The sequence below is a fragment of the Anguilla rostrata genome, chromosome 5, assembly GCF_018555375.3.
Source record: "Anguilla rostrata isolate EN2019 chromosome 5, ASM1855537v3, whole genome shotgun sequence".
NCBI lineage: Eukaryota > Metazoa > Chordata > Actinopteri > Anguilliformes > Anguillidae > Anguilla > Anguilla rostrata.
Window position 1 is genome coordinate 58,880,361 of NC_057937.1, and position 25,000 is coordinate 58,905,360.

The 25,000-nt window shown below is 51.7% G+C and overlaps 1 protein-coding gene across 1 annotated transcript in view; it reads left to right on the forward strand.

The window, feature by feature from the left end:
* The window catches only part of hydin (HYDIN axonemal central pair apparatus protein), a 142,281-nt gene that overhangs the window by 70,391 nt on the left and 46,890 nt on the right, over window positions 1-25,000 (forward strand). Inside the window, exons 22-36 of the mRNA XM_064338028.1 lie at window positions 2,765-2,908; window positions 3,696-4,009; window positions 8,526-8,639; window positions 12,070-12,211; window positions 13,097-13,228; window positions 13,490-13,699; window positions 15,785-15,925; window positions 16,402-16,576; window positions 17,022-17,152; window positions 17,950-18,080; window positions 18,470-18,606; window positions 20,378-20,505; window positions 20,676-20,870; window positions 21,411-21,560; window positions 24,952-25,000. The exon at window positions 24,952-25,000 is cut by the window's right edge and continues 191 nt beyond it. Of these exons, the coding sequence (XP_064194098.1) occupies window positions 2,765-2,908; window positions 3,696-4,009; window positions 8,526-8,639; window positions 12,070-12,211; window positions 13,097-13,228; window positions 13,490-13,699; window positions 15,785-15,925; window positions 16,402-16,576; window positions 17,022-17,152; window positions 17,950-18,080; window positions 18,470-18,606; window positions 20,378-20,505; window positions 20,676-20,870; window positions 21,411-21,560; window positions 24,952-25,000 (2,293 nt within the window). The remainder of the gene's footprint in view (window positions 1-2,764; window positions 2,909-3,695; window positions 4,010-8,525; window positions 8,640-12,069; window positions 12,212-13,096; window positions 13,229-13,489; window positions 13,700-15,784; window positions 15,926-16,401; window positions 16,577-17,021; window positions 17,153-17,949; window positions 18,081-18,469; window positions 18,607-20,377; window positions 20,506-20,675; window positions 20,871-21,410; window positions 21,561-24,951) is intronic.

Consider the following 25,000-nt stretch of genomic DNA (forward strand, 5'->3'; position numbering starts at 1 on the left):
ACACCACACACACACTCACCACTGCACCACACACACACACACACACGCACTGACACACATACACACAACACTCACGCACCACACACTCACACACACACACCATACACACACACACGCACAACACATAACACACACACGCACACTCACCAACGCACACGCACCCACACACACACACACACTCACACACACGCACACACGCACGCTTAGCCCACTGTTCTTTGCAGAACTGCTTTAATACAGACAAATGCATGCAGGCTTGCATGCATACACACAGACACATGCACACACACACATACACACACTCATATGCACGTGCCTGCCCACACAACACACACACACACATACATACACACACTCACGCACATACATGCACACACCTGTATGTACACATCTTCACACACACACACTCACATACACACACCACTGTACACCTATCCTCCCTCTTCCCTCTTATTCAATTTCCGCACAATCGTATTGAAAAAGGAATAAATACCTGAACAGCCCCCCCGCTTCCCCCCACTCCCCCGCCCCCCGTCATCTTAATGAAATGGTGTCCTACTGATTTTCTGTCTGTCCTATTTCATCTTTATTACAAACCCCCCACCCCCCAACCAGCAGATTTCTTTGCACCCAATATTACAACAGAGGCTGTACCTTTATATTTATATTACAGCTGAGGCTGTACCTTTATATTTATACGTGTGTTTTATACCCAATATTACAGCTGAGCTACACCTTTATATTTATACGTGTGTTTTATACCCAATATTACAGCTGAGGCTGTACCTTTATATTTATACGCGTGTTTTATACCCAATATTACAGCTGAGGCTGTACCTTTATATTTATATTACAGCTGAGGCTGTACCTTTATATTTATACGTGTGTTTTATACCCAATATTACAGCTGAGGCTGTACCTTTATATTTATACGTGTATTTTATACCCAATATTACAGCTGAGCTACACCTTTATATTTATACGTGTGTTTTATACCCAATATTACAGCTGAAGCTGTACCTTTATATTTATATTACAGCTGAGGCTGTACCTTTATATTTATATTACAGCTGAGGCTGTACCTTTATATTTATATGCGTGTTTTATACCCAATATTACAGTTGAGGCTGTACCTTTATATTTATACGTGTGTTTTATACCCAATATTACAGCTGAGGCTGTACCTTTATATTTATACGCGTGTTTTATACCCAATATTACAGCTGAGGCCGTACCTTTATATTTATACGCCTGTTTTATACCCAATATTACAGTTGAGGCTGTATATTTATACGCGTGTTTTATACCGGGCGGCAGCTGGTCTCTGCACTCTGCCGCGCCTCGGCTCTTTCAGAGCTAAAGATGCTAATGTACTTTCCGCGGCGCTCTGCTGTGCGCCCCCGTCCCGTTCACCCGGCTGCTGACAGCTCCCGCGCGCGGGTTCGAGAAGGAGCCGTGCGATCGGGGACCAGCCCGTCAGAGCCGCTAAGTGCCTGTTCTTCAGCGAGGAGAGAGATCAGTGAGTGACGCACTCACAGAGGAGAGAGAAAGAGAGACACACTCACAGAGGAGAAGAGAGAGGAAGAAGGGTTTCTCTGGCTCGGTGTGTGTGTGTGTGTTGGCGTGTGTGTGTGTGTGTGTTTATGGGTGTGTAGGCTTGTGTGTGTGTGTGTGTGTATGCGTGCACGCATGCATTTTCTCTAATCTCTGTTTTTCACAGTTTAACTGAGAGAAGCTACATTCTCATAAATCAAACCCATCCTGGACCAGATTCAATCTCAGGTGACCCGTTGACTCTTTGTACCCGGTTCCCATTTGTCCCAGTCAGGAGCCGTGGGCCAACACCTCCCCCCCAGCCCCCAGCCCCCTGCCCCCCAAATTGTTCTCCTCGGCCATCAGTCAGAGGGTTCGGGGCTTGTCGTCCGGTGTTCTCTCGCCCGCTCTCTCGGTGAAGAGGCCGCGTGATTGGCCGCGGGGTCCGGCGCTCGCGTTGCCCGGTCGACCGCGTGCTTAACGAACGCGGCTGTGAGGAATCGGCCGTGCCTCTGCGTCTCCTGCGCTGGCCGTGCGCTCGGGGAAATAAACAAAACAAGATAAAATAAACTAAAAGGAGTTTGGGCGCTGGGGCGAATCGGGGTTCCCTTGCCTGCTACCCCCAGCTTATCGCAGCGGCTGGCGGGACCGAGCGCCTCCTCGCCTGCTCTCAGTCACCGGCGTCCCGCTCAGGGCCGATGGGAGACTGTTAGGAAACGCAGCACAGCAGGAAGCCACCACGTCCCTGTGTGAGCACAGCTGACCGAGCCACCACGTCCCTGTGTGAGCACAGCTAACCGAGCCACAGCGTTCATAAGAACACGTCCCTGTGTGTATGTGTATGTGTGTATGTGTGCATGTAGGTGTGTGTGTGTGTGTGTGTTTGTGTGTATGCGTGCATGTAGGTGTGTAGGTGTGTGTGTATGTGTTTGTGTGTGTATGTGTGCATGTAGGTGTGTGTGTGTGTGTGTGTGTGTGTGTGTGTGTATGTCTGTGTGTGTGTGTGTGTGTGTTTGAGAGCATGTGATTGTGTGTGTGTGTATGTACCTGTGCGTGTGTGAGTGTGTGTGGGATGTCTGTGTGTTGTGTGTGTGTGTGTGTGTGTGTGTGTGTGTGTGGTGTTTGAGAGCATGTATGTGTGTGTGTGTGTGTGTGTGTGTGTGTTTGAGAGCATGTATGTGTGTGTGTGTGTGTATGTGTGTGTGTGTTTGACTCCTCTGTTTCTCTCCAGGCCCCCGGCTCCTCCCTGGTCCCTCTCTTCCAGCCCCTGGTCCTGCGGAACGTGTCCTCCCTCCCCCTGTCCATGGATCTGGGCCTGGTCCAGCCCTTCGGCTTGTGTGAGCGCCAGGGCGACGACGCGATCGTCACCTCAAAGGTACACCCCCGTTCAACCGACAAGCCATTCAAACCACAAGCCATTCAACTGACAAGCCATTCAAACCACAAGCCATTCAACCGACAAGCCATTCAAACCACAAGCCATTCAACCGACAAGCCATTCAAACCACAAGCCATTCAACCGACAAGCCATTCAAACCACAAGCCATTCAACCAACAAGCCAGCACTGAAGGACGGCTGTCGGGGAACACGTTCCTGCTGTCGCCTGGTTGTGTTCCGCGTTCGTTAGCCCTAATTGAGTCATTTGTCTGCGTCGTCCGAATCTCCTCTCGCCATAATGAAAACTTCATAACGCTGCGGCCACAGCAAATTTGACGAGCCTCACTCCTCCTCCTCCTCCTCCTCCTCCTCTGGAGGCTGCAGCAGCCTTCGTTGCGTGAACTCCGCAGTGGTGCAGGCTGGGTATTTTAATGCGGGTTGATTAGAGCGGCTGTTTTGCTGGATTGTTCCGCAGCATTCCCTGGGGCCTGCGAACCATCATGACCTTCCTCTCGTCACTCGAGCGAGGATCCATCGCGGGGGAAAGAGCAAAATGGCGGCCATTAACTTTTGATTATCGGTCCCCGTACGGCACTGTGTCCCCATATTGCAGTATATTTCAAATTTAGTGAAGTGTTTTGGCTTTTAGGGTACGGGCGTTAGAGTTGCGGGTGATGTCTTTGGGGCGTGCGTTTGAATGTGAATGAGCTGTGATGCGGGCGGTGGGTGATTGGTTGGTTGCTCTGTCACTCATTGTCGGGGGGGCGGTGGTTTGTCTGTGCAGTCCCTGGTCCTGCCCGTGGGGGCGAAGGCGGAGCTCTGGGTGCGCTTCGACCCCCGTTTCCGGCGGGACAGCGTGACCCGGGTGGCGGAGGAGGTGCTGGAGGTGCGGTACCGGGACCACCCGCAGCGGGACGCGGTGGGGCTGAGGGGGGAGGTGCATTTTCCCAACCTGCGCTTCTCCAGCGAGCGGCTGGACTTCGGCTGCGTGCTGAACCACACCGAGAGCCAGCGGCAGCTCACCATGACCAACTGCAGCCCGCTGCCCGTCACCTACCGCTGGGCCTTCCTGGTGGACCAGGACCGCTACACCATCAGGTAGGGGCATCCCAGCCCACGGGGTGTACGGCAGGGACCACCCAATCCAGGGACAGCACCACAAAGCATCATCCAGTCCAGGGAGAGTACCAGTAGAGATCATCCAATCCAGGGAGAGTACCAGTAGAGATCAGCCAATCCAGAGAGGGAGTACCACAAGAGGTAATCTAATCCAGGGAGTATAACAGTAGTGTTCAACCAATACAGGGAGAGTACCAGTAGTGTTCAACCAATACAGGGAGACTACCAGTTGAGATGAACAAATCCAGGGAGAGTACCACAAGACATCAACCTATCCAGGGAGGGTACCTTTAGAGATCAGATAATCCAGGGAGAGTGCCACAAGAGATCAACCAATCCATGGAGAGCACCATATCAGGTTGGGACTTCTCGTTTGGGGATGGGGGTTGGGGGGAACACTGCTTGGTTTGAGGGATGTTCTGAAATGGAGGGGTCTTGTACAGAAGAAAAAGATCTGAAATCCAAATCTGCTATGCATATATGCATATTTTTTCCCCAAATCAGATGTTGACCGTTTTTTATTTCTCAGTAACGTGTAAAAGCCAGTAGCTAATGCTAAAAGCATTCGCCATGCTTCTCAGCTCCGTAATGACTCACTGCGGTCAAAGCTCGTTATTCTGAACACCGGCCACATCAGTATATACTGCGGGATGTGTGGAGGCCCCCAGTGCTGTGTCACAGATGGCCTTTTTACCGTGAATCTCGGAAAGCGAAACCCATTTCCAACGGCACATGAAGCAGTTGTGGCACACGTCCCAGTGGAGGAGTCTGGTCCTCCGGGAGACCCAGGTGTGAGTATCTGCAGCGGTGCCCGGGGGTTGAGGCGAGGGGGGGGCGAGGTGGGGTTACCTGCCGAAGATTGGCAGGCCCGGTCTCCGACACTGTGCCGTAATGAAGTGCCCCGCGACCGTGACCGCTCGCTGACCTCGACCAATCAAAGCGTCTCGCTGACGCCCGCGATGCCCGGCCCCGCCGTTCCCCCCCCCCGGGGACGACCGGGCCGCCCCGCTCCAGGCGCCGTTGAGGAACGCATCGCACGGTTCCCCCTCCGCGCACAGGGGATCGAACGTGCACACCCGCCTTCACCTACGCATTAACACCGCTTCATCTTCACCGATACATCCCCTACACTCCGCCACACGCCTGTCACGCTGAAACCATACACCACACGCCCTTTACACTCTATAACCATTACACACGCCCTTTACACTCTATAACCATTACACCACCCACCTCTTACACCACCCGCCTACCTCTATAACCTATTAACACACGCACACCTTACCACCTCTATAACCATTAACCACGCCTTACCTCCTATAACCCGCCTACATCTTAACCTATTACACACACGCCTTTACACTCTATAACCTATTAACCACGCCTTTACACTCTATACCTATTACACACCCTTTACACTCTATAACCATTACACACACGCCTTTACACTCTATAACCTATTACACACACGCCTTTACACTCTATAACCTTAACACACGCCTTACACTCTATAACCTATTACACACCGCCTTTACACTCTATAACCAATTACACACACGCCTTTACACTCTATAACCTATTACACCACACGCCTTTACACTCTATAACCTATTAACACACACGCCTTTACACTCTATAACATTACACACAGCCTTACACTCTATAACCTATTACACACACGCCTTTACACTCTATAACCTATTACACACACACCTTTACACTCTATAACCTATTACACACACGCCTTTACACTCTATAACCTATTACACACACGCCTTTACACTCTATAACCTATTAACCACACGCGCCTTTACACTCTATAACCTATTACACACGCGCCTTTACACTCTATAACCTATTACACACACGCCTTTACACTCTATAACCTATTACACACACGCCTTTACACTCTATAACCTATTACACACGCACCTTTACACTCTATAACCTATTACACACACGCCTTTACACTCTATAACCTATTAACCACACGCCTTTACACTCTATAACCTATTACACACGTACCCCATAACCTATACCACCCTTTACACTCTATAACCTATTACACACACGCCTTTACACTCTATAACCTATTACACACACACCTTTACACTCTATAACCTATTACACACACGCCTTTACACTCTATAACCTATTAAACACACGCCTTTACACTCTATAACCTATTAAACACACGCCTTTACACTCTATAAGCAATTACACACACCTTTACACTCTATAACCTATTACACACGCACTTTAACTATAACTATTACACACACGCCTTTACACTCTATAACAAAACCTAAAACAACACACGCCTTTACACTCTATAATATACAGCCATACTATAACATTCCAACCTTTCCTCTATAACCTATCACACGCTTACTTATAAACCATACATAACCCTGTACACTCTCAACATACACACGCTTTACATTATAGCCATACATAACTCCTGAATGTCTCTTCACATGTGTATTATAACCATACATAACTCCTGAATGTCACTTCACATGTGCATTATAACCATACAACTACTGCCTGTAATGTATACCTATCACATGCGCTTACCTCATAAACCATTACCACAGTTAACTCTACCTGAATGTCACTTCACATGTGCATTATAGCCATACATAACTCCTGAATGTCTCTTCACATGTGTATTATAACCATACATAACTCCTGAATGTCACTTCACATGTGCATTATAACCATATATAACTCCTGAATGTCTCTTCACATGTGTATTATAACCATACATAACTCCTGAATGTCACTTCACATGCGCATTATAACCATACATAACTCCTGAATGTCACTTCACATGTGTATTATAACCATACATAACTCGTGAATGTCACTTCACATGCGCATTATAACCATACATAACTCCTGAATGTCACTTCACATGTGCATTATAACCATACATAACTCCTTCAGAGAGAGAAAGAACGCTGGGTGGGAAAGCAGCTCCATGTGAAAAGATCAGCCCCTGTTTAAGCTTCTGATAGAGGCCGGGTTCTTCTCCCCGGTGGGATATTGACCCTTTCCCGGCTGGGCTCGACAGCGCCCCCTGGCTGCGCGCGGTAAGATCGGCAGAAGGGGGAGCGGGGCCGGCGGTAAGCAGGCAGATGGCGGAGACTCAGACTGGCGCTGCTGAGGAAGAGGAGCCTTGCCCAATTAGGACTGCGTTTCGTCAAGCTGTGCCCCCCCCCCCACCACACCCGCCCCTCTGCATTGTGCCAGGCTACGTGCTGTCGATCGCTGTCCTTCAGCGAGCCGCTCGTCCTGAAAGAGGATGTGATGAGGAAGAGGATATCATCGCTTTCTCACTCTGTCCCTTCGCTGTATGTCTGTATATTTGAGTAATGAAGGGCTTGGGGAGAAAAGGACCCCCCCCCCCACTCTTTTTCTCAAACTCCGCTGTGGGTCAACAGTAATCAGCCCCCGCTGTAATGCCATCAGGGACCCTGTGTCCTGTGTTAGCTCTGTGATTTCAGATACTGCATGCACACATACACACACAAACACACACACACACAAACACACACACACACACGCACACACACACACACACACACACACACTCACAAACACACAAACACACACACACAGTGCTCCTTCAGGCCTTAGAGAGCTGAGAGCTGCAGTGAGACAGAAATCCTCCCCCACACAGAGCAGTGCTCCTCGTTCCCTCAGCTCTTAACAGGGTGTCTGAACCTGACGGGCACTGAATGTGCTCTCTCAGAGCCAGGAACACGTGGCGCGGTCTGCAGGCTCACGGATACTTGACCCATGTGTGACCCCCCTTTGGAGCCCCCCCTTCGTGTTTTTTGTCCCATCAGGGAGGTTTTTTTTTTTAAGCTCACAGACTTGCTTTTTGGGGGTTCAGGTCTGGTTTTTGCCCATTTTTCTTTTTCTGTTTCCACCCTGAAGTGTCTCTGGGGCTTGGGCGTGTGGCGCGGCGTCTCCGTGGCAACCCAAAGGCGCTGCTCGCGGCCCCGCCGGCGCTTTTCCGCTGTAACCCCACCGCGGCTGGCCCCCGTGCCCCCCCCCCCCCCACCCGCTGAAGATTAATCGATGGCGCTCTTTCTGAGGCTAAAGTGCACCGAAGGGGAGATCAATTAATTACACAGCAGTTTTTTTTTTCCTTTTTTTCTTTTCATTTTCCTCCATGACACACACAAGCACCCAGTCAGGAGAAGTCCTTGAACAGAGGGCCCAGGAGGAGCGGCTGAGCCTGGGGCGCTGGTGTGCTTCTGCGCTGATTAAACTTCTGTCATGGGGCGAGGGTGTGGGGGTGTGGGGGGGTGTGGGGTGGGCGTAGAGGTCCAGGTCTTTGTTATTCCCCACCTAGTTTTTTCCTCTTGCCTCCTGGCAATGAGGAGCACCTGTGGGCGGGCAGGGTCGATTGGCTCAGTGATGATGACCAATCAGAGCCCTTAACCTTCGGGTGTAAAGCGGCCAGTGGTTTTGTTCCCACCAGGTTTCCCAGGGAGACGGCCCAGGAGGGGCGTGGCCAAAGGACAGAGGGGAAGGGGAACGTGCGGTGGGACCCGCCCGAAAAGAAAGACGCGGACTTCAACCTCGACTCCAGCAGGTCTGTTCCCACCATGCACACACTATTAACCCTTTAAGGGGCAATATCAGTGACGTGTGACTGGAATGTTCTTAACTGAAAATTCTAATGCTGATGCAACAATCACTACTGGCAATTGAAAGCAGTGGAGTTCTAGAGCACTGACTTGGAATTTTGGCAAAACATTCCCAAAAAAAATCACCTCCTCTTCCAAAGGGTTAAAACCACACAGCGACTCAGCAGCGCCTTCTGCTGGCGGGCTGACTTAAAGCAGTTCAGCTGTTAAGCCTGCTGTAAGATGCAGAGGGGTTGCTACAGCGCGTTTGCGAGGTGACAATGGGCCCGCCCACCCCAGGTCACTCGAGAAAATCCTGTCTTCTAATATTTTTTGAGGGCCCTTGGAATCTTCCCAACACCCCTGCGTACAGGTAACAGGCTTACCCATTGCCTGTTATTGTGGAGGGGAATCATGGCAGAGATTTTAATTTACCCGTTTTGCACCTTTTTTTTTTTTGGAAAGGGCTGAAGAGGGTCATGTCGTTTTAAGAGCGCCTGCCCTCCTCCCTGCCCTCCTCCCTGCCCTCCTCCCTGCTCTCCTCCCTGCTCTCCTCCCTGTTCTCCTCCCTGCCCTCCTCGCGTTCCATCTTCCCCGAGTCTCCGCGTTCCCATTCGCCGATGTCCTGTGACAGCTCCTTTGTGAAAGAACATGGCTGCATGTTAAATAAAATATCAAATTTTGACGAGTAAAATACTTCTGCCCCCCCCCCAATCGAGATTTCTGAGACTACATCAAAAGATCTCTTCACACAGCTGTCAGTTTTGTGTAATTGAATTGTCCCCCCCCCCCCCCCCCCCCCACACGTGTGCGGTGGCTTGTCGCTCGAGCGTCAGGGGAAGCGGGCGATTAGATGGACGCACGCGGCGATGAGTCAGTCGTCCGCGGCGACGCGCAGCGGCGCAGAGCCTCCAGCTTCGAGCCCCGGAGTCTCCCGCAAGCCGTTTCTGATTCTAACGCCATTAAGACGTCCCCCCGACCCGAATAAGCGACACTCACCCGTCACCGATGGCTTCATAAGTACATGTGCTTTTTATATAACGAGCAGATTGGGGTAGATGAAAAGATTATGATGGCTAAAAAAGATTGGAGTTTGGGTAGAATGAGTTTTTTTTCCGTCTTTTAAAGGTGAAGATAAACCTGATCATTGATCAGCTGCATGTGTGGCTGGTCCTAATTTGAAGTGGCATGCTTGTGCTGAAATGTGTAAAACCAGCTCAGGAAAACTTAAAACGAAGGAGCAGAAAGCCTTTTGAATCCTCTATATTTAGCTCAGCGAGCAGCACTGGAACAGCAGCTGTGTATGTGTGTGTGCGTGCGTGCATGTGTGTGTGTGTCTGTGTGTGCGTGTGCATGTGTGTGTGCGTGCATGTTTGTGTGTCTGTGTGTGTACGTGTACATGTGCGTGCGTGCGTTTGAGCGAGCAGGCGTGTGCGTGTATCTGTGTGTGTGTGTATGTGTGTGTGCGTGAGTATGTATATGTGTGTGCGTGAGTGTGTATGTGTGTGTGTATCTGTGTGTGTGTGTCTGCTTGTGTGTGTGTGTCTGTGTGTACGTGTACATGTGCGTGCATGCGTTCGAGCGAGCAGGCGTGTGTGTGTGTGTGTCTGTGTGCATGTGTGTGTGTGTGTGTGTGTGTGTCCTGATGTCAGATTTGCGTTGAAATCTGTTATTGTGCAGAAAAAAACCTGTTTCGGAAGAGGCTGTGAGGAAAGGGTCTCCTCTCCCCTCCTCTGGGATGTTGACGGAGAGTGCGCCGTGCGAATTAATTATCCCTGATAAATTACCAGCGTACATGTGAGAGGGACGCTAATGATCTCACCACTGCAGCCTGCTGCTGCTTCCCCTACACAACACTGCCCCCTGCTGGTCCTCAGCGGCACAGCACCCAGTCTGGAGAGCCCTGAATAATGGGCCATGCTTACCGTTAGCATAACGTACATGTGTTCAGACCATGGGAGAAAGTCATTAGCCGTTTACCGCTAATGTAAATGAATGACCTGGTGCTCCAACTAATAATGGGTTTGATTTAGCTTGGTTTAGCCTCCCAGTTTTGAAAACACTCATTGCTGAGTGCATCCCCACAGCCAGAGAAATGGTCTGCACTGTGTGAAAAGAAATAAAAGAGTGCTTAGAGGGGAGAGGAGTAGAGGAAGAGAGAGTGAAAGAGAGGAGGGAGGGGTAGAGGGCGGGAATGTGAAAGAGAGGAGAGAGGGGTAGAGGGAGGGAAAGTGAAAGAGAGGAGAGATGAGTAGATGGAGGGAAAGTAAAAGAGAGGAGAGAGGGGTAGAGGGAGGGAAAGTAAAAGAGAGGTGAGAGGGGTAGAGGGAGGGAAAGTGAAAGAGAGGAGAGATGAGTCGAGGGAGGGAAAGTAAAAGAGAGGTGAGAGGGGTAGAGGGAGGGAAAGAGGAAGAGACAGAGCATTAGTCAGAAGTATGACAGAAAGTGGAGAGAAGCGTTTAAACAGAGCCACTGTGTCTGTGAATGCTGGGTACCATGGTTACGGTGTGAGAGCCATCCTGTCTGTTCAGAATGAAGAGGCTGCTGTCACAGCACTGTATGGCTGCAGGTGTATGTGTGTGCTGTCTGTTTATTCCAGAATCCCTTCCCCCCTCTCTCTCTCTTTCTCTCTCACTCCCTCTCCCTCTGTCTTAATCCCTCTCTCGCTCCCTCTTTTGCGCCCTCCCCCTCTCTCTCCCCCCTCTAGCTCTCTCTCTGTCTCTCTCAAATTACATTTTTTTTATTGGCAGGAAATCCATTTTGTCAATGTTTCCAAAGAGTACAGAAACTTAATTATGCATTCATACAGATGCAAAATCTCCTTCTCTTCTCAATCTCTGTTCTTTGTGAAATATTTGGCTCATAATATGTCAAATTCCTTCTGTAAAAGCAACAAAAACAACAGAAACATTGTTATTATTAACATATTTATATCACTGTTACTATGACATCAGTGCAGCATGGTAATAACTGTGTAATACATCATTTACAGTCACTTTTTACTTGAAAAAACCCCCAGCTGTGTAATACGTGTTATAGTCCTGTTATATGCTAAGAGCTCTGTCTCTGCTAGTTGTGTAATAACAGTGTTATAGCCATGTTTGATGCAAGGGGCTCTGTCTCTGCTAGCTGTGTAATAACAGTGTTATAGTCTAGTTTGATGCTAAGGGCTCTCTCTCTCTTTCTGACTTTATGAATCTGTTTTTGTTTTGTAAAGTTCCTAAAGAGTTTCCTATGCCCTGTAGTTGAATTCCCTTGTTCTTTCCCCATGAGTATTACTGTTGTTAATTAATCTTCCTTTTATGCGCAGGAAGTGAGTGAATCTCTATGTAAAATTATTCTCTCTTTTTTTTTGTTTTGTTTTGTTTTGTTTATTTTTGCCATCTCCCTTTGAAGGGAAGTGGAAGCCCCCACGCTGCACTTGGAGGATGAGATGGAGGAGGGGGGCGAGAAGAACCCCGAAAATGAGATCGGGGGAGGGCGGGGCTCCCCAATGGACACGCCCCCTCATCGCAGCAGCCCTGTTCTTACCAAGGAGGTGAGAGACAGAGGGAGAGAGAGATTTTTTAAAACCCCTTTTATTGGGACATTGTTCAAATACGGAAATTACAGAAATTCAAAAAACAGACCAAACAACAAAAAACAAACCCAGACAACCACCACAGGCAGAGAGAGAGAGAGAGGGAGAGAGAGAGAGGGTGTAGCCCTTATCATCTGAAATGACTGACAGGCCCACCTGTTTCTCCTATTTCATGCTACTTACTGTAACTGTAACATTGCTATTGCACAGCTACATTACAGAGAGAGTGAGTGAAGATGGGGGAATAAGAATGGGGGAGAGAGAGAGATAGTGTATAGGAAAGAGAGAAAGAATACAGGAGAGGGGGAGTATAGGAGAAAGAGAGAAAGTGAAGGGAGAGAGAAGGAAGAGAGTGTAGGAGAGAGAGAGGGGGACTTGGGGGGAGAGACAGATTGGGTTTGTGTGGTTTGGGGGGTTTGGATGACTCACTGTGTTCTTTTTTTTTCTTCTCCTGTTCTTATAATGTCACGGTCTGTGTACTTTCTGCTTTAGGAACTCGGATTATTTCCTGAAGATAACGCTCGTTTTAATTTGAGAGAGAGAGAAGGAGTGCAGACAGAGAAGGAATGTCTCATTTATATAATTAGACTGATACATTGGACTCAAAATTCAGTTCAGTTACGGAGATAAAAGGTGACCAGTCTCTCTCTAGAAACAGGTGTTAGGCTGGGGATCTGTCAGAGCTCAGTCTGTGTGTAGCAGTCACAGTTTTCATCTGTGGGCTTGTTGCCTCAGTGACGTTAGGACTTCAGTAGAGTGGGGGTGGTTGGGGTGGGGTTGGGTGGGGGGCGGGCAAGGGGGAAGGTGACTCATAGGCACTGCGGCCGTGTTTCTCAAACCCAGGGCATGTCTGGGGGTGACCCGCAGGACCCCGCCCACCGAACTTCACCGGGCCCGGCGGCCCAGAGTGCCGAGGGGAACCGCGAAGCCCAGAGTCCCAGTGCTGAAGACCAGCCCGGTGTCGGAGTGGAACAGGTAACTATGCATTAAATATTAATAATTAAATCTGTCATATAATGTCACATCCGATATCTGTATGGCAGTTTGCACACCTGCAAGACAAGTGCTGAATGATAAATTAATTGCTAGTATTATTATTATTATTTTCTCAATCATCACTGCCTCTCCATTCCTGTCAGTGGAATATGGCCGAATAGCATGGCAAGCATGGTTTCTGTCAGGCCTCGTTGCCTTGCCGTCTGTTGCCCCCGGTTACAGCCTCTCTCCCGCGCGCAGGTGTTCGACATCCTGCCGATCCACGGGGTCCTGCTCCCGGGCGAGAGCCAGCAGGTGTCCTTCACCTTCTACGGCCACGCCCACATCAGCGGCCAGGCGCTGGCCCTGTGCCAGGTGGAGGGCGGGCCCACCTATGAGATCGCCCTGCGGGGGGAGTCCTCGCTGGCCAGCTACAGCCTGGACACCACGGAGATCGACCTGGGCCTGCAGGTACCCTGCCGCTCGCCCCTTGGCCCTTTAAGTCGTGAGGTCACAGATTAGTGTGCGATCAGAACGTTCTTAACTGAACATTCTATCGCTGATGTCACAGTCACTGCTGGTGACTGGAAGCTGTGGACTTAGTATTTTGGAAGAAAAGAAAAAAAACCTTGCAAAGAACCTATTCTTCAAAGGGCTGAGTCCAAACCTGTCTCCAGGTACAGATCTCCCCATTTATCTTTTCTTTATTTAATTTATTTAACCAGGGAAGTCACCGGAGAGCGCCAGTTATGTTTTGCAGTGCTGCCCTGGGGGAGCAATGTGGGAACTTTTGTGGCCACTCAGATTTCCACTGAACCGAATGAGTGCTACTGTGCACGGAACCTGTGTACCATGGGGGTGGAGCTTTCACGCCCACTTGCATGCACAGCCAATCAGCAGCAACAAAATGACAGCCCTGTGGTTACAGCCCAACATTGTAGAACTCTTAAGACACTGAGTACCTAATCTTTGAATTACATTTAGGTGTACTTTATGCGCATGATGATTCATAGAAGCTTGCTGGTAGCTTGCTATAGCTTGCATTAGGCCAACATTCCCTCCAGTCCAGTTCAGTTCAACTTTATTTGCACATAGCTTTTTTTCAGAAACACTGTCACAGAGACATAATACAGGGAATAAAGGATATTGGGCAAAAACCAGGCCTGTGCCCCCCACAAATCGAGCAGGTGTGGTGAAAATAAACTCCCCAGTGGTAAGAAAAACACTCAAACGGTGGAGAGAAAAAAAAAGCTTCCCCAGTGGGAAGAAACCCGACTGCAGAGGCGAGAGGCCGTCCTCTGCATCCTTCAGTCGCAGCAGTGAAAAGTCGCTCGCGTTCATCGATGAGCCGCCGCCTGTGCGGGAGAAGCCCGCGAACGCCGCGGCGGGAACTGTGCGCCGGAGAGGTCACGTGACGCTGGCGAGCTGGCGGCCCCAGCGTGCTCTCCGCTCTCCTCTCCGGAGATGGGGAGGTAAAACGCCTCCTGCTTTCGGCAGTCCTCCTCCTGCTCCTGCTGAGGAGGAGCGGACCGCTGTCCCAGGGGAGCGACTGTTTGTCCCGTCCGCTTCCTTCCTGTGGTGGCACCGCCGCCCAGCGCGGGCCTATCGCCTAAAACTAGTTAAGGGCGCCCCCGCGCCTACCGGTCCATTCGGAGCGATAGTGGGCGTATCAGTGGGGCGCGGATTCTATCAGCCAAATCGCTTCTCAGCTTCTGCTGCTTCCAAAATCTAATTTCTCTCGCTTCTTAGCGTGGGCAGTTACGGGCTACTGGCTACTGGAGATATTTTACCTCTCTTTAAGGTGACTTGCCAGCCTGTGCCAGGGTCCTAGAGGTGCCCGCATTTAGCGTGCACCTTTTTTTCGCGCCAGCCTCAGGTGACGCCGTTGGCCCAAGCTGACCAGTTGGCAGGCGGTGCACCTTGAACAGGTGCTTTATTCAATAACCTGGCCTGGACGCTGCCTGGTTGTCCACCATCTTGTTATGTTGCCGCCATCCTGTGCAGGCCTGTCGAGGTCTCCCAGGATTGGCCGAGTCTGGCTCTTGCTCTGGCAGGAACAGTCCGGAATGTTCTGGTGCAAGCGGGAATGTGAACCGTGCCAGGTTTTTGGGTTTTGATTCTGGTTCCTGCTGTCTCTCTCTTTCTCTCTTTCTGCCTCTCTACCCCTATCTCTCCCTCTCTCGCACTCTCCCTTTCTTCCTCCCCCTCTCCTTCTCTCTCTCCTCTCTCACTCCTCTCTCACTCTCTCGTCCCTCGTCTCTCACTCTCCTCTCTCTCCCTTCTCTCTCTCATCCCTCCCTTATCTCTCTCTCCTCTCTCCTCTCCTCTCTCTCTCTCCCCCTCTCTCTCTCCCTCCCCTCTCTCCCTCTCTTCCCTCCCCCCTCTCCTCTCTCTCCCCTCCCTCTCTTCCTCCCTCTTCCCGCTCTCTCTCACCTCCCCCTCTCTCTCTCTGCTCTCTCCCATCTCTCTCCTTCTCTCCTCTCTCCTCTCCCCCCCCCTCCCCCCCTCTCTCTCTCCTCTCTCTCTCTCCCTCCCCCTCCCTCCCTCTCTCCCCAGTTGTTTGACCGTGTGGCAGAGGCGGAGGTCACCGTGCGGAACACAGGGAAGGTGGGGTTGGAGTTCAGCGCCCTGCTGGGGGAGCCAGATCTGCCCCCCGAGGATCTGCTGCCCGGGGTGCCCCTGGTCGTCCCCCGCACGGTCAGTCCCCCCTGGGGGGTCACCCGCACAGTCAGGGGGGTAAACCCCTCCCTGTGGGGAGGCACCCACACACTCAGCAGGGGAAATCCCTCCCTGGGGGGCCATCTCACAAACTCAGGAGCTTAAATTTATGGCCCCAGGGGTGATAACTGTTCCACATACTCCAGCTCCTGAAGCAAATTGTTCAATTTATTTTACTGAAGCTTCCCTCATGCCCACTTCCTGGACTGAGGGAAGTGTTCATACATGTACTATATACTGTGTGTGTGTGTGTGTGTGTGCTTGGTTTGAGTGGGGGTGTGTGTGTGTGTGTCTGTGTTTGTGTGTGGTTCACTGGTTTCATAAACTGGCGTTTGTGCTGTACAACTGTACAATTGATAATGAATTGATACCACCCTAAAATGAAAAGCAGAAAGGCTGTTGTTTCTGTAATGGTGAATAATCACTCCACCCTTCTTGCCCCCTCCCTGTGACAGGGCCACATACAGGCCAATGCGGAGCAGAAGCTGACGGTGTACTACCTGCCGGGGGTCCCCGAGGTCTTCCACGCGACCTTTGACCTCCAGGTGTCCTTCTTCGAGGTGGAGACCGTCGCCCTGAGAGGAGAGGGGATCTTCCCGCGCGTCTGCCTGGACCTCCCCAGAGACCTGGGTATGCGTTCTGTCCAGCCATCCGGGGGAGAAAGAGTCATCACAAAATGGCCGCCTCGGGCGCTGCCAAATGGGCCCGGCGTAATGGAGCCTGACGCGGCATCCATTAAATGCCCATATCCAGCGTTCCCTGGTGTTCTCCATTTGGCCGCCCGTCAGCCATTTTGTGCCTCTTTAAGCTGACGGTGCTGACAAAGCGAGAGAGAGAGAGAGAGAGAGAAGAGAGAAAGAGAGAGCCGAGAGAAGAGGAGAAGAGAAGAGAGAGGAAGAGCGAGGAGAGAGAGAGAGGAGCGAGAAGAAGAGAGAGGCGGATTGCCGGCTCGATTTGATCTGCATTTGGCTGAATATGGAAAAATCTGTTAAATGAAAGTGTGCTGAGGATATTAACCCCTCTCCCCTCCCTCCCTCGTTCCCTGACCCCCCCCACCCCACTTTTTCGGGAGCAGAGGAGGAGAGGTACGGCTCCGTGCTGAAGGAGGCCAGGGAGGCGCTGGAGAGGGAGCGGCAGAGGGAGGAGACGCTCAGCCGGCCCCAAACCGGAGGGGTGACCCTGTCCATGGACGACTACGTCCCCACCGTGAGTTTCCCCTCTCCCCCAAACCTGAAAAAGTCCTCGCCCCCCCTATCTTCTCCAAACCTACCCAAAAGCTACCCGGGAGCAGAGAAACCAGAACCCCCTCAGCCTGAAGGCCAGACTCCCCAAAGTGCAGTGATGCTGGATTACTGCAAAGCCTTGCTTAAGCTCAGTGTGTCCTCCAGTGGGCTGGCTTACGGTATCCAGGGTGATGAAGGACGTGGACGTGTTGAAATGGAGTAGTACTTATTGTACTAAATATTATTCATAGCGGTAATGGTGGGAATGGTCTTAAAATGTTTCTTTCTTTCTTTCTCCCCTTTTTATATCCCTTCTAAAATTTAAATTAGAATTCAAAGTGCTTTATTGGCATGACAAAATTTGCATCTGTATTGCCAAAGCATGGCAAGGAGCACATGAAACATCAGGTAACAAGGAAAATTAACAGAATGATGTGATTTATCAATTTCTCTGTCCATCACCAACACAGAATCTCTCTCTACCTCTCTGCCCATTCTGTTCCTCCGTCCCTCTTTCTCTCTTCTGTCTTCCCATTTTTATTCTGCTTTTCTTTTCCTCTCTTTTGAGACTCTCACCCTCTCTCTCTCTCTCTGTTTCACCCTGTCTCACTCCCCCTTTTTTCTTCTCCCCTCCCTTCTCTCGTCCTCCTCTCCCCCCTCCCTCTCTCCCCCTTCTCACCCTCCCTCTCTCCCTCGCTTTCTCTCCCCTCCCCTCCTCTCCCTCTCTCTCTCCCTCTCTCTCTCCCCCCCCCCCCTCTCTCTCTCTCTCTCTATCTGTAGTACGATGCCCTGCTGCAGATGGAGGTGGAGAGGCTGCTGGTGAAGGAGAACGCTGTACTCCTGGAGGAGGCGGAGGAGGAGAGCAGGGACACTCCTGGGTCCGGCAGCAGGTGGCGCAAGAGGCTCAGCAGGTGGGGTCACACCTTTACCTCACCCCTTCCCTCTCAGATCATGTGCTCTTCTCACCTGCTAGCACTCAGAGGCCACGCCCTCTTTCCCCATGTACGGATAAGCCACGCCCTCATAATGTCTCTAACACTGTGAGGCCACGCCCTCATCTTAGTCCCTGCACTCACAGATATTTGAGCATGGATTTGATATGCTGTAATAATCTGAGTTTGAGTGCGGTACATCTGAGTATGATAAACCTCCTGGCTTATCATAACTCCAGTGTCACAGTTACCTCGATCGCCATGGTTACCATAGTCAGTGCTCCGTTACCTCCCTCCCGCACGTCGCTGACCTTCGACCCCAGGAGTGAGCCGCGTTGGGCTCAGTGTCCTCGCCGTCCCCTCCGCAGGTTCGTGCTGCCCGAGTACGCGCTGGACTTCGGCTGCGTAATCCACGGCGACGTGGCCACCCACATCGTCAAGGCGACCAACACCGGCCCCGCCTCCGTCTCCTTCCGCGCTGACCGCCGCCTGCTGGCCAGCTCAGGTGAGTCCCGCTCACCCGTGTCTGTAGTACAGGTGAGCGTTTCAGCACTGACCTCCGCTTCCCAGCCAATGTGCACGATTCGTTCAGTACTGCCCACTGCTTCTGAGCCATTAAACATGATTCACTGACCATTGCTTCCGAGCCATTAAACATTACTCACTGACCACTGCTTCTGGGCCATTATATGTGATTCACTGACCACTGCTTCTGAGCCATTATATGTGATTCACTGACCACTGGTTCTGAGCCATTATATATGATTCACTGACCACTGGTTCCAAGCCATTATATGTGATTCACTGACCACTGGTTCTGAGCCATTATATATGATTCACTGACTCACTGGTTTCTGTCAAGCCATTATATTCACTGAGTTCACTATGATCACTCCCTGCTCTGCCATTAAAATGACTCCTATACTATGATTCACTGAGGTACAACATGGTTACATTAAGATCACGATTGCATTAGGCCACCAGGTGTGTTTCACTGGGTAGAACTAATGCACCACTAACCCCAGGCAGCCTGGGCAGTTCAAATGTACCCTTACTCTCATGGGACAAAGGCAGTGGTGTCCCAGTGCTGTAGGGCCCATAGGACTGTGGTCATGGGGGGAGGCTCTACGACAGCATATTTTTTTCAAAGGGGCACATGTGCTCGTTAGTTGAAAGAAATTCAGGAGCACACTAATGCATCCCAGTTAGTAGATGTGCTCCTAAAATGTTTTTCGGTCAGGACGGCACCGAATGCAACTGAAAAGGGGGCGTGGTGGAGCGTCGTCATGGAAACGCAACGCGCACCTCAAAAACCAGCGACGCCGAAAAGCCTGCGCTTGGTATCTGTGGCGTCTCAGCTGTTAGGGCCCAACTTTCATGAGCTGCCAAGAGGCTGAGCTGAGCCACTCAGTATCCCTGACTTCACCCCCCGAATGAGCTCTCATAGGACACCGTGGGTCTCTATCTGTGCGTTTCAGTTCACTTCCTGAACTGGCCTTGCTTAAATCTGAATTGATCTCCACCCTGGAGCCCGTTCAATCTCTCTCTGAGGCACTCACTGTTACTGAGCTGGGCTGTCCCGGAAATGGCCGGATTGGGATGGGGTGTGCGCATGAGAAGCTGCCCTTCCTACCGTAGAAAGTCTGATAACCTGCCATGGCGATTCTGATAACCTACCATAGAGATTACGATAAGCTACCACAGAGATTCAGATAACCTACCATAGAGATTCCGGTAGCCTACCACAGATTCAGATAACCTATCAGAGAGTGAGATAACCTACCGCAGGGATTTAGATAAACTGCTGAGGAGATTCAGATAAACCGCCAGACTTCGTTTGGCTAGCCGTATTTATGCAGCAGACACAACCGCGGGTTTCGCGAGCCGTAAATTTCATTTTGGTGCGGCTTCTAAACGGCATGTGGGACTCGCCGACCGCGGCAGCCTTCAGCCTGAGCTGCGTGAGGTCTGACACGCATTTAATTGGCCCAAATCGGTATGCTAATTCGTCGGGAGACTGACAGCTGTCAGGGACTGTCATGCGCTGCGGTAATAATGAGTTTCAGGATCCACAGAGGCCAGGCCAGTGCACGGAGTCACACTGAGAAAGGCCAGAGCCAGGTCTGTGTGTGAGTAGTAAGCCCAGGCGTTTTTAAAGTGTGAGGTCACAGATGTGTGATTGGAACGTTCTTACCTGAGCGTTCTAATGCTGATGTCACAATCACTGCTGGTAACCTTTTTACCCCTGACCCCCCTATTACCCCTCCCCCTTTTAGGGTTCAGCACAGAGCTGGACAGAGTGAAGAACTTGCCCTATTGCGAGACGGAGACCTTCGAGGTGAAGTTCGACCCGCGTGGAGCTAACCTGGACCTGGGGGAGGTGGACGCCATCATGCCCATCCAGGTGGGCGGAGCAGAGGGCAGGGGTGGTGGGCGGAGCAGAGCGGGTGGCAGGCGTGGTGGGAGGGGCCTTGGGAGAGCTGCGGGGGATCTGTACTCATGGGTTACATCCTGAAATGCACTGTTCCGCCGCGCTATTGGCTAAAAGCTGCGTGTGTGGTGTTTGATTGACAGGTGGTGGGCGGGCCTTGGGTGCAGGTGCGCCTGCGGGCGGTGGTGACCGCGCCCTCGCTCACCGTCTCCCGGGAGACGCTGCACTTCGGCACCATCCAGTGCGGCCAGTGTCAGGTGATCACCGTCCAGCTGTCCAATCAGGAGCCGGTCCCCTGCGAGTGGAGTGTGGCCGAGGAGGAGGCGCCCAAAAAGAAGGTACCGTGTCCTGGGCAAGACAGCGCCCCCTGGAGTCCAGCTGTGGATATAAGTGAAACACACGGGGGGAGTTTTGAGCAGTGGTTCTCTCAGGGTACAGCCTGTGGTGATGTAAATTCCTCCAGTAGACAAGAGCAGGAGCTTCACAAACCTCATGGCTGCAGTGGTGCCTTATGGTAACCATGTAACTATGGTAACTGTGGCGCTGGCTTTGCTGTGGTCGTTGAGTTGCTCAGTGTGTGAGTGTGTGGGGGGTATCCCAGCCTTTATGGATCTGCTGAGGTGCGGGGAAAGCCAGGTTAATGAGCAGATTTGTGAATTTCCCCCCCATATCTTTTCCCACAGGAAGTAGCAGCGTATTTTCCTGCACACGTATGTGTCACTGCTCATCCTCTTCTGTGGTGCACGCTGCCTAAATGGCCGTCCTCAGGAGCGTTTACCTGTTTTAGCCTTTACGCCGCTGTTCTGCGGTGGTGTTTTAATGATGCGTCTGACACGGACCTGGCATTCTGATGTCCCTCCCCCCCCCCCCCGCCACAGACGGACAGACACGTCCCCCTCCACCTGAGACGGAAGGCCCGGCAGGAGCCCAGGCCCCCCCCGGCGGCGTTCGAGATGCTGCCCTCCGCCGGGCTGCTGTTGCCTGGCGACAGGGTCAACGTGCAGGTCAAATTCAGCCCTGCGGAAGGGGTAAGGACCCGGAGGGGTACGGAGCCTGACAGAGTCTCCTGTTCTGTCTCTCTCTTTCTCTTTCTCTCTCTTTCTCTCTCTCCCCTTCTCTCTCTCTCTTTCTCTCCCCCTCTCTTTCTCTTTCTCTCCCCCTCTCTCTCTCTCCCTCCCTCCCTCCCTTTCCCCAGCCTCACAGCGCTGAGCTTCACACTGCCGCCGTGCTCCTTGTCTGTAAATCCGCATGAATTCAGTTAGCTTTATCGGCAACGAGCAGCCAGATGCGCGCAGTCGCCACGGCGCGCGCAAAACAAACACGGAGCCGCGCGCGAGCGGCGAATCATCGCCGCGGGAGACCGCCGATCCGCCGCCGCCGTTGAAACCACGAGCGTGCGGCGGGTGAGGAGGAGGAGTCAGGACGACAGACCGCACCGTCGTCGCGAGCGGGCGGGAAGCCCCCCAGCGCGTCAGAAGCGTTTGTCAGCGAGAGTGTTTCCCAAACGAGCCGCTGCCCCCCCGCTGCCCCCCCGCTGCACCCCCGCTGCCCCCCTGCTGCACCCCCGCTGCCCCCCGCTGCACCCCGCTGCCTCCCCTGCCCCCGCTGCACCCCCGCTGCCTCCCCGCTGCGCCCCCGCTGCCCCCTGTGGCGCCCCCGCTGCCCCCCCGCTGCACCCCCGCTGCCTCCCCGCTGCGCCCCCGCTGCCCCCCGGTGCGCCCCCGCTGCCCGGGACGCTCGCGCCTGGCTCTGTTAGTCCCAGCAGATAAACGTGTGTCGCACTGAGAGAAAGTGAGCGAGGCTCTTCTCTCTTCCTAGTTATCTTTCTCCTTTCCTCTCTCTCTGTCTCTTTCCCTCTCTGTCTCTCTTGCTCGCTTTCTCTCCATCACACCCTTTTTGTCTCTGTCCGTTCCGCTGCTGACACACGTGTGTTCTGTTCTAAGTTATTTGGGCAGTCAGTGGTTTAGGCTTTCATCTGTGGCCTCATCAGACCTGAATGGGGCGACATGGCTCAGAGGTAAGACCGATTGTCTGGCAGTCGGAGGGTTGCCGGTTCAAACCCTGCCCTGGGCATGTCGAAGTGTCCTTGAGCAAGACACCTAACCCCTAACCCCTAACTGCTCTGGCGAATGAGAGGCATCAATTGTAAAGCGCTTTGGATAAAAGCGCTATATAAATGCAGTCCATTTGAATGGTTTGTGGTGGACAGAAAGAGAGGCAAGGCAAGGCAAGTTTATTTGTATAGCACATTTCAACAACAAGGCGATTCAGAGTGCTTTACATAAGACATTAAAAGCATTAAGACAAAGTGCAAAAGAAACACATTATAAAAGGACATTATTAAAGGGTTGAAATTAAACCCCTTCTTGATAAAAAATAACGATGGGGAACCGAGGAAGACAGAAAAGGAGAATCTGAGAGAAAGAGATTGAGAAAAGGAGAATCTGAGAGAAAGAGATTGAGAATGAGAGTGAGATCAAGAAGATGAGAGAGATTAGGAGAGAAAGGGATAAAACTGGAAAGAGAAAGATTGAGAATGAGAGAGAGAGAGGGAGGGAGGGAGAGAGAGAGGAAGAGAAAGAGAGGGAGAGAGAGCCTGTCCTCGGTGGCTTAAGACTGAGCTCTGTAGGGCTATGAGAGAGGGAGAGAGAGAGAGAGTGAGGGAGAGAGAGAGAGAGAGAGGGAGAGGGGGAGAGAGAGTGAGGGAGAGAGAGAGAGGGAGGGAGAGAGAGAGAGAGAGGGAGAGAGAGGGAGGGAGAGAGAGAGAGAGAGAGAGTGAGGGAGAGAGAGAGAGAGAGAGGGAGAGCCTGTCCTCTGTGGCGTAAGGCTGGGCTCTGTGGGGCTCAGATAACAGCTCCAGCCTTCATCTCTCTCCCGGTGTAGATCTCCCCCTCAGACACAAACACATGAGTGACAGGCAGAGGGATTCAGCAGCACGAGCCTGGTGCTCGTTTACACCAGCACAGGACTGTCAGCCTGTCAGGCCCGCCGGAGAGATGGGGGGGGGGGGGAGGGAGGGGAGGGGGGAGGGGGAGGGGGGGGTTAGTTTGAAAGCTGTCAGAATTCATCTGTATAATTATTTATCGGTTTGTTGCCGTTTCCTGTCACACCTGATTTGGAAAACACTGTCTTATGTTCTGCCAATAAAAGCTGCTTGAAATTAAACATCGAGAGAGTGCGTGAGAGAGAGAGAGAGAGGGGGGGGTGGATAAAGAGATATGGAGGGGAGGGGGTGGGCTGGAGAGAGATAAAAAGAAAGAGAGTGGGAGAGAGAGAGGGGGGAGTGGGGTGGGGATAAAAAGTGATGGAGAGAAAAATAGCGAGAGAGATAGAGAGAAAGAGAGGGAGAGGAGGGGTAGGGTGGGAATAGAGAGAGAGATGGAGAAAAAGATAGAGTGAGAGTGTGGAAGAGATGGAGAAAGAGAGAGATGCCGCGAGCGGAATCGTCACCATTCAGTGTCGCAGGGATTAAACCTTGAGATCAGATCCACAGCCATTTCTCCAGTGCCCCCTGCAGAAGGAGAGCGTTTACCCACGTCTGTAATCCTGTTATGTCAAGCTGATGTAATCTTGCAATGCCAGCCCCTTTCCACACTGAAGCAGCTCCTGGAGATCAGAGAGTCTTGTTTCTGATAGAAATCCACGCGGAGTTTGAGAAGCCCCCCATTTTTTTGGCCGTGTTGCTTTAACCTTGGGGCTAAAACTCAAACTCTAAATTAAAAAAAAAAGCAGACAGAAATTGGCCGCTTTTTTTTTCCCCCATAGGGCACCTGTTTGGCCTGCCCTCTACAGCTTCTGAACTGCGAAACAACCTCCACGAGCGCTACGTTTTCAGTCAGCCATTAGCTTATTGGCTAAACTCTACATTGCATTACATTACAGGCATTTATCCTATGCAGTTACACAGAGCGACTTGCACAGCTGTTTCTTTAGATTGTATCCCTTTGTATAGCTGGATACGTACTGAAGCAATTTAGGTTTAGAGCACGGCTTCACAGAGTAGACCGCGCTCAAGGGTACAATGGCAGTGTCCCTACTTAGGAATTGAACCCGCAACCTTCCAGTTACACGCCCAGTTCCCTAACCGTTAAGCTACACACCACTGGTAAATGGTAAATGGACTGCATTTATATAGCACTTTTATCCAAAGCGCTTTACAATTGATGCCTCTCATTCGCCAGAGCAGTTAGGGGTTAGGTGTCTTGCTCAAGGACACTTCGACATGCCCAGGGCGGGGTTTGAACCGGCAACCCTCCGACTGCCAGACAATCGGTCTTACCTCCTGAGCTATGTCGCCCCCCACTGCCAACTCTAGCAGGCTTGTGAGGGCAAGGACAGACCAGCAGGCCTCAGTGTGTGATCCCCTGTACTGTGTACCCCCCCCCCCCCCCCCAACCACCACCCACCCTCCCCCCGCAGAAGGCATACAGTCAGCGGCTGGTGCTGGCCGTGGCGCAGAGCACCCAGC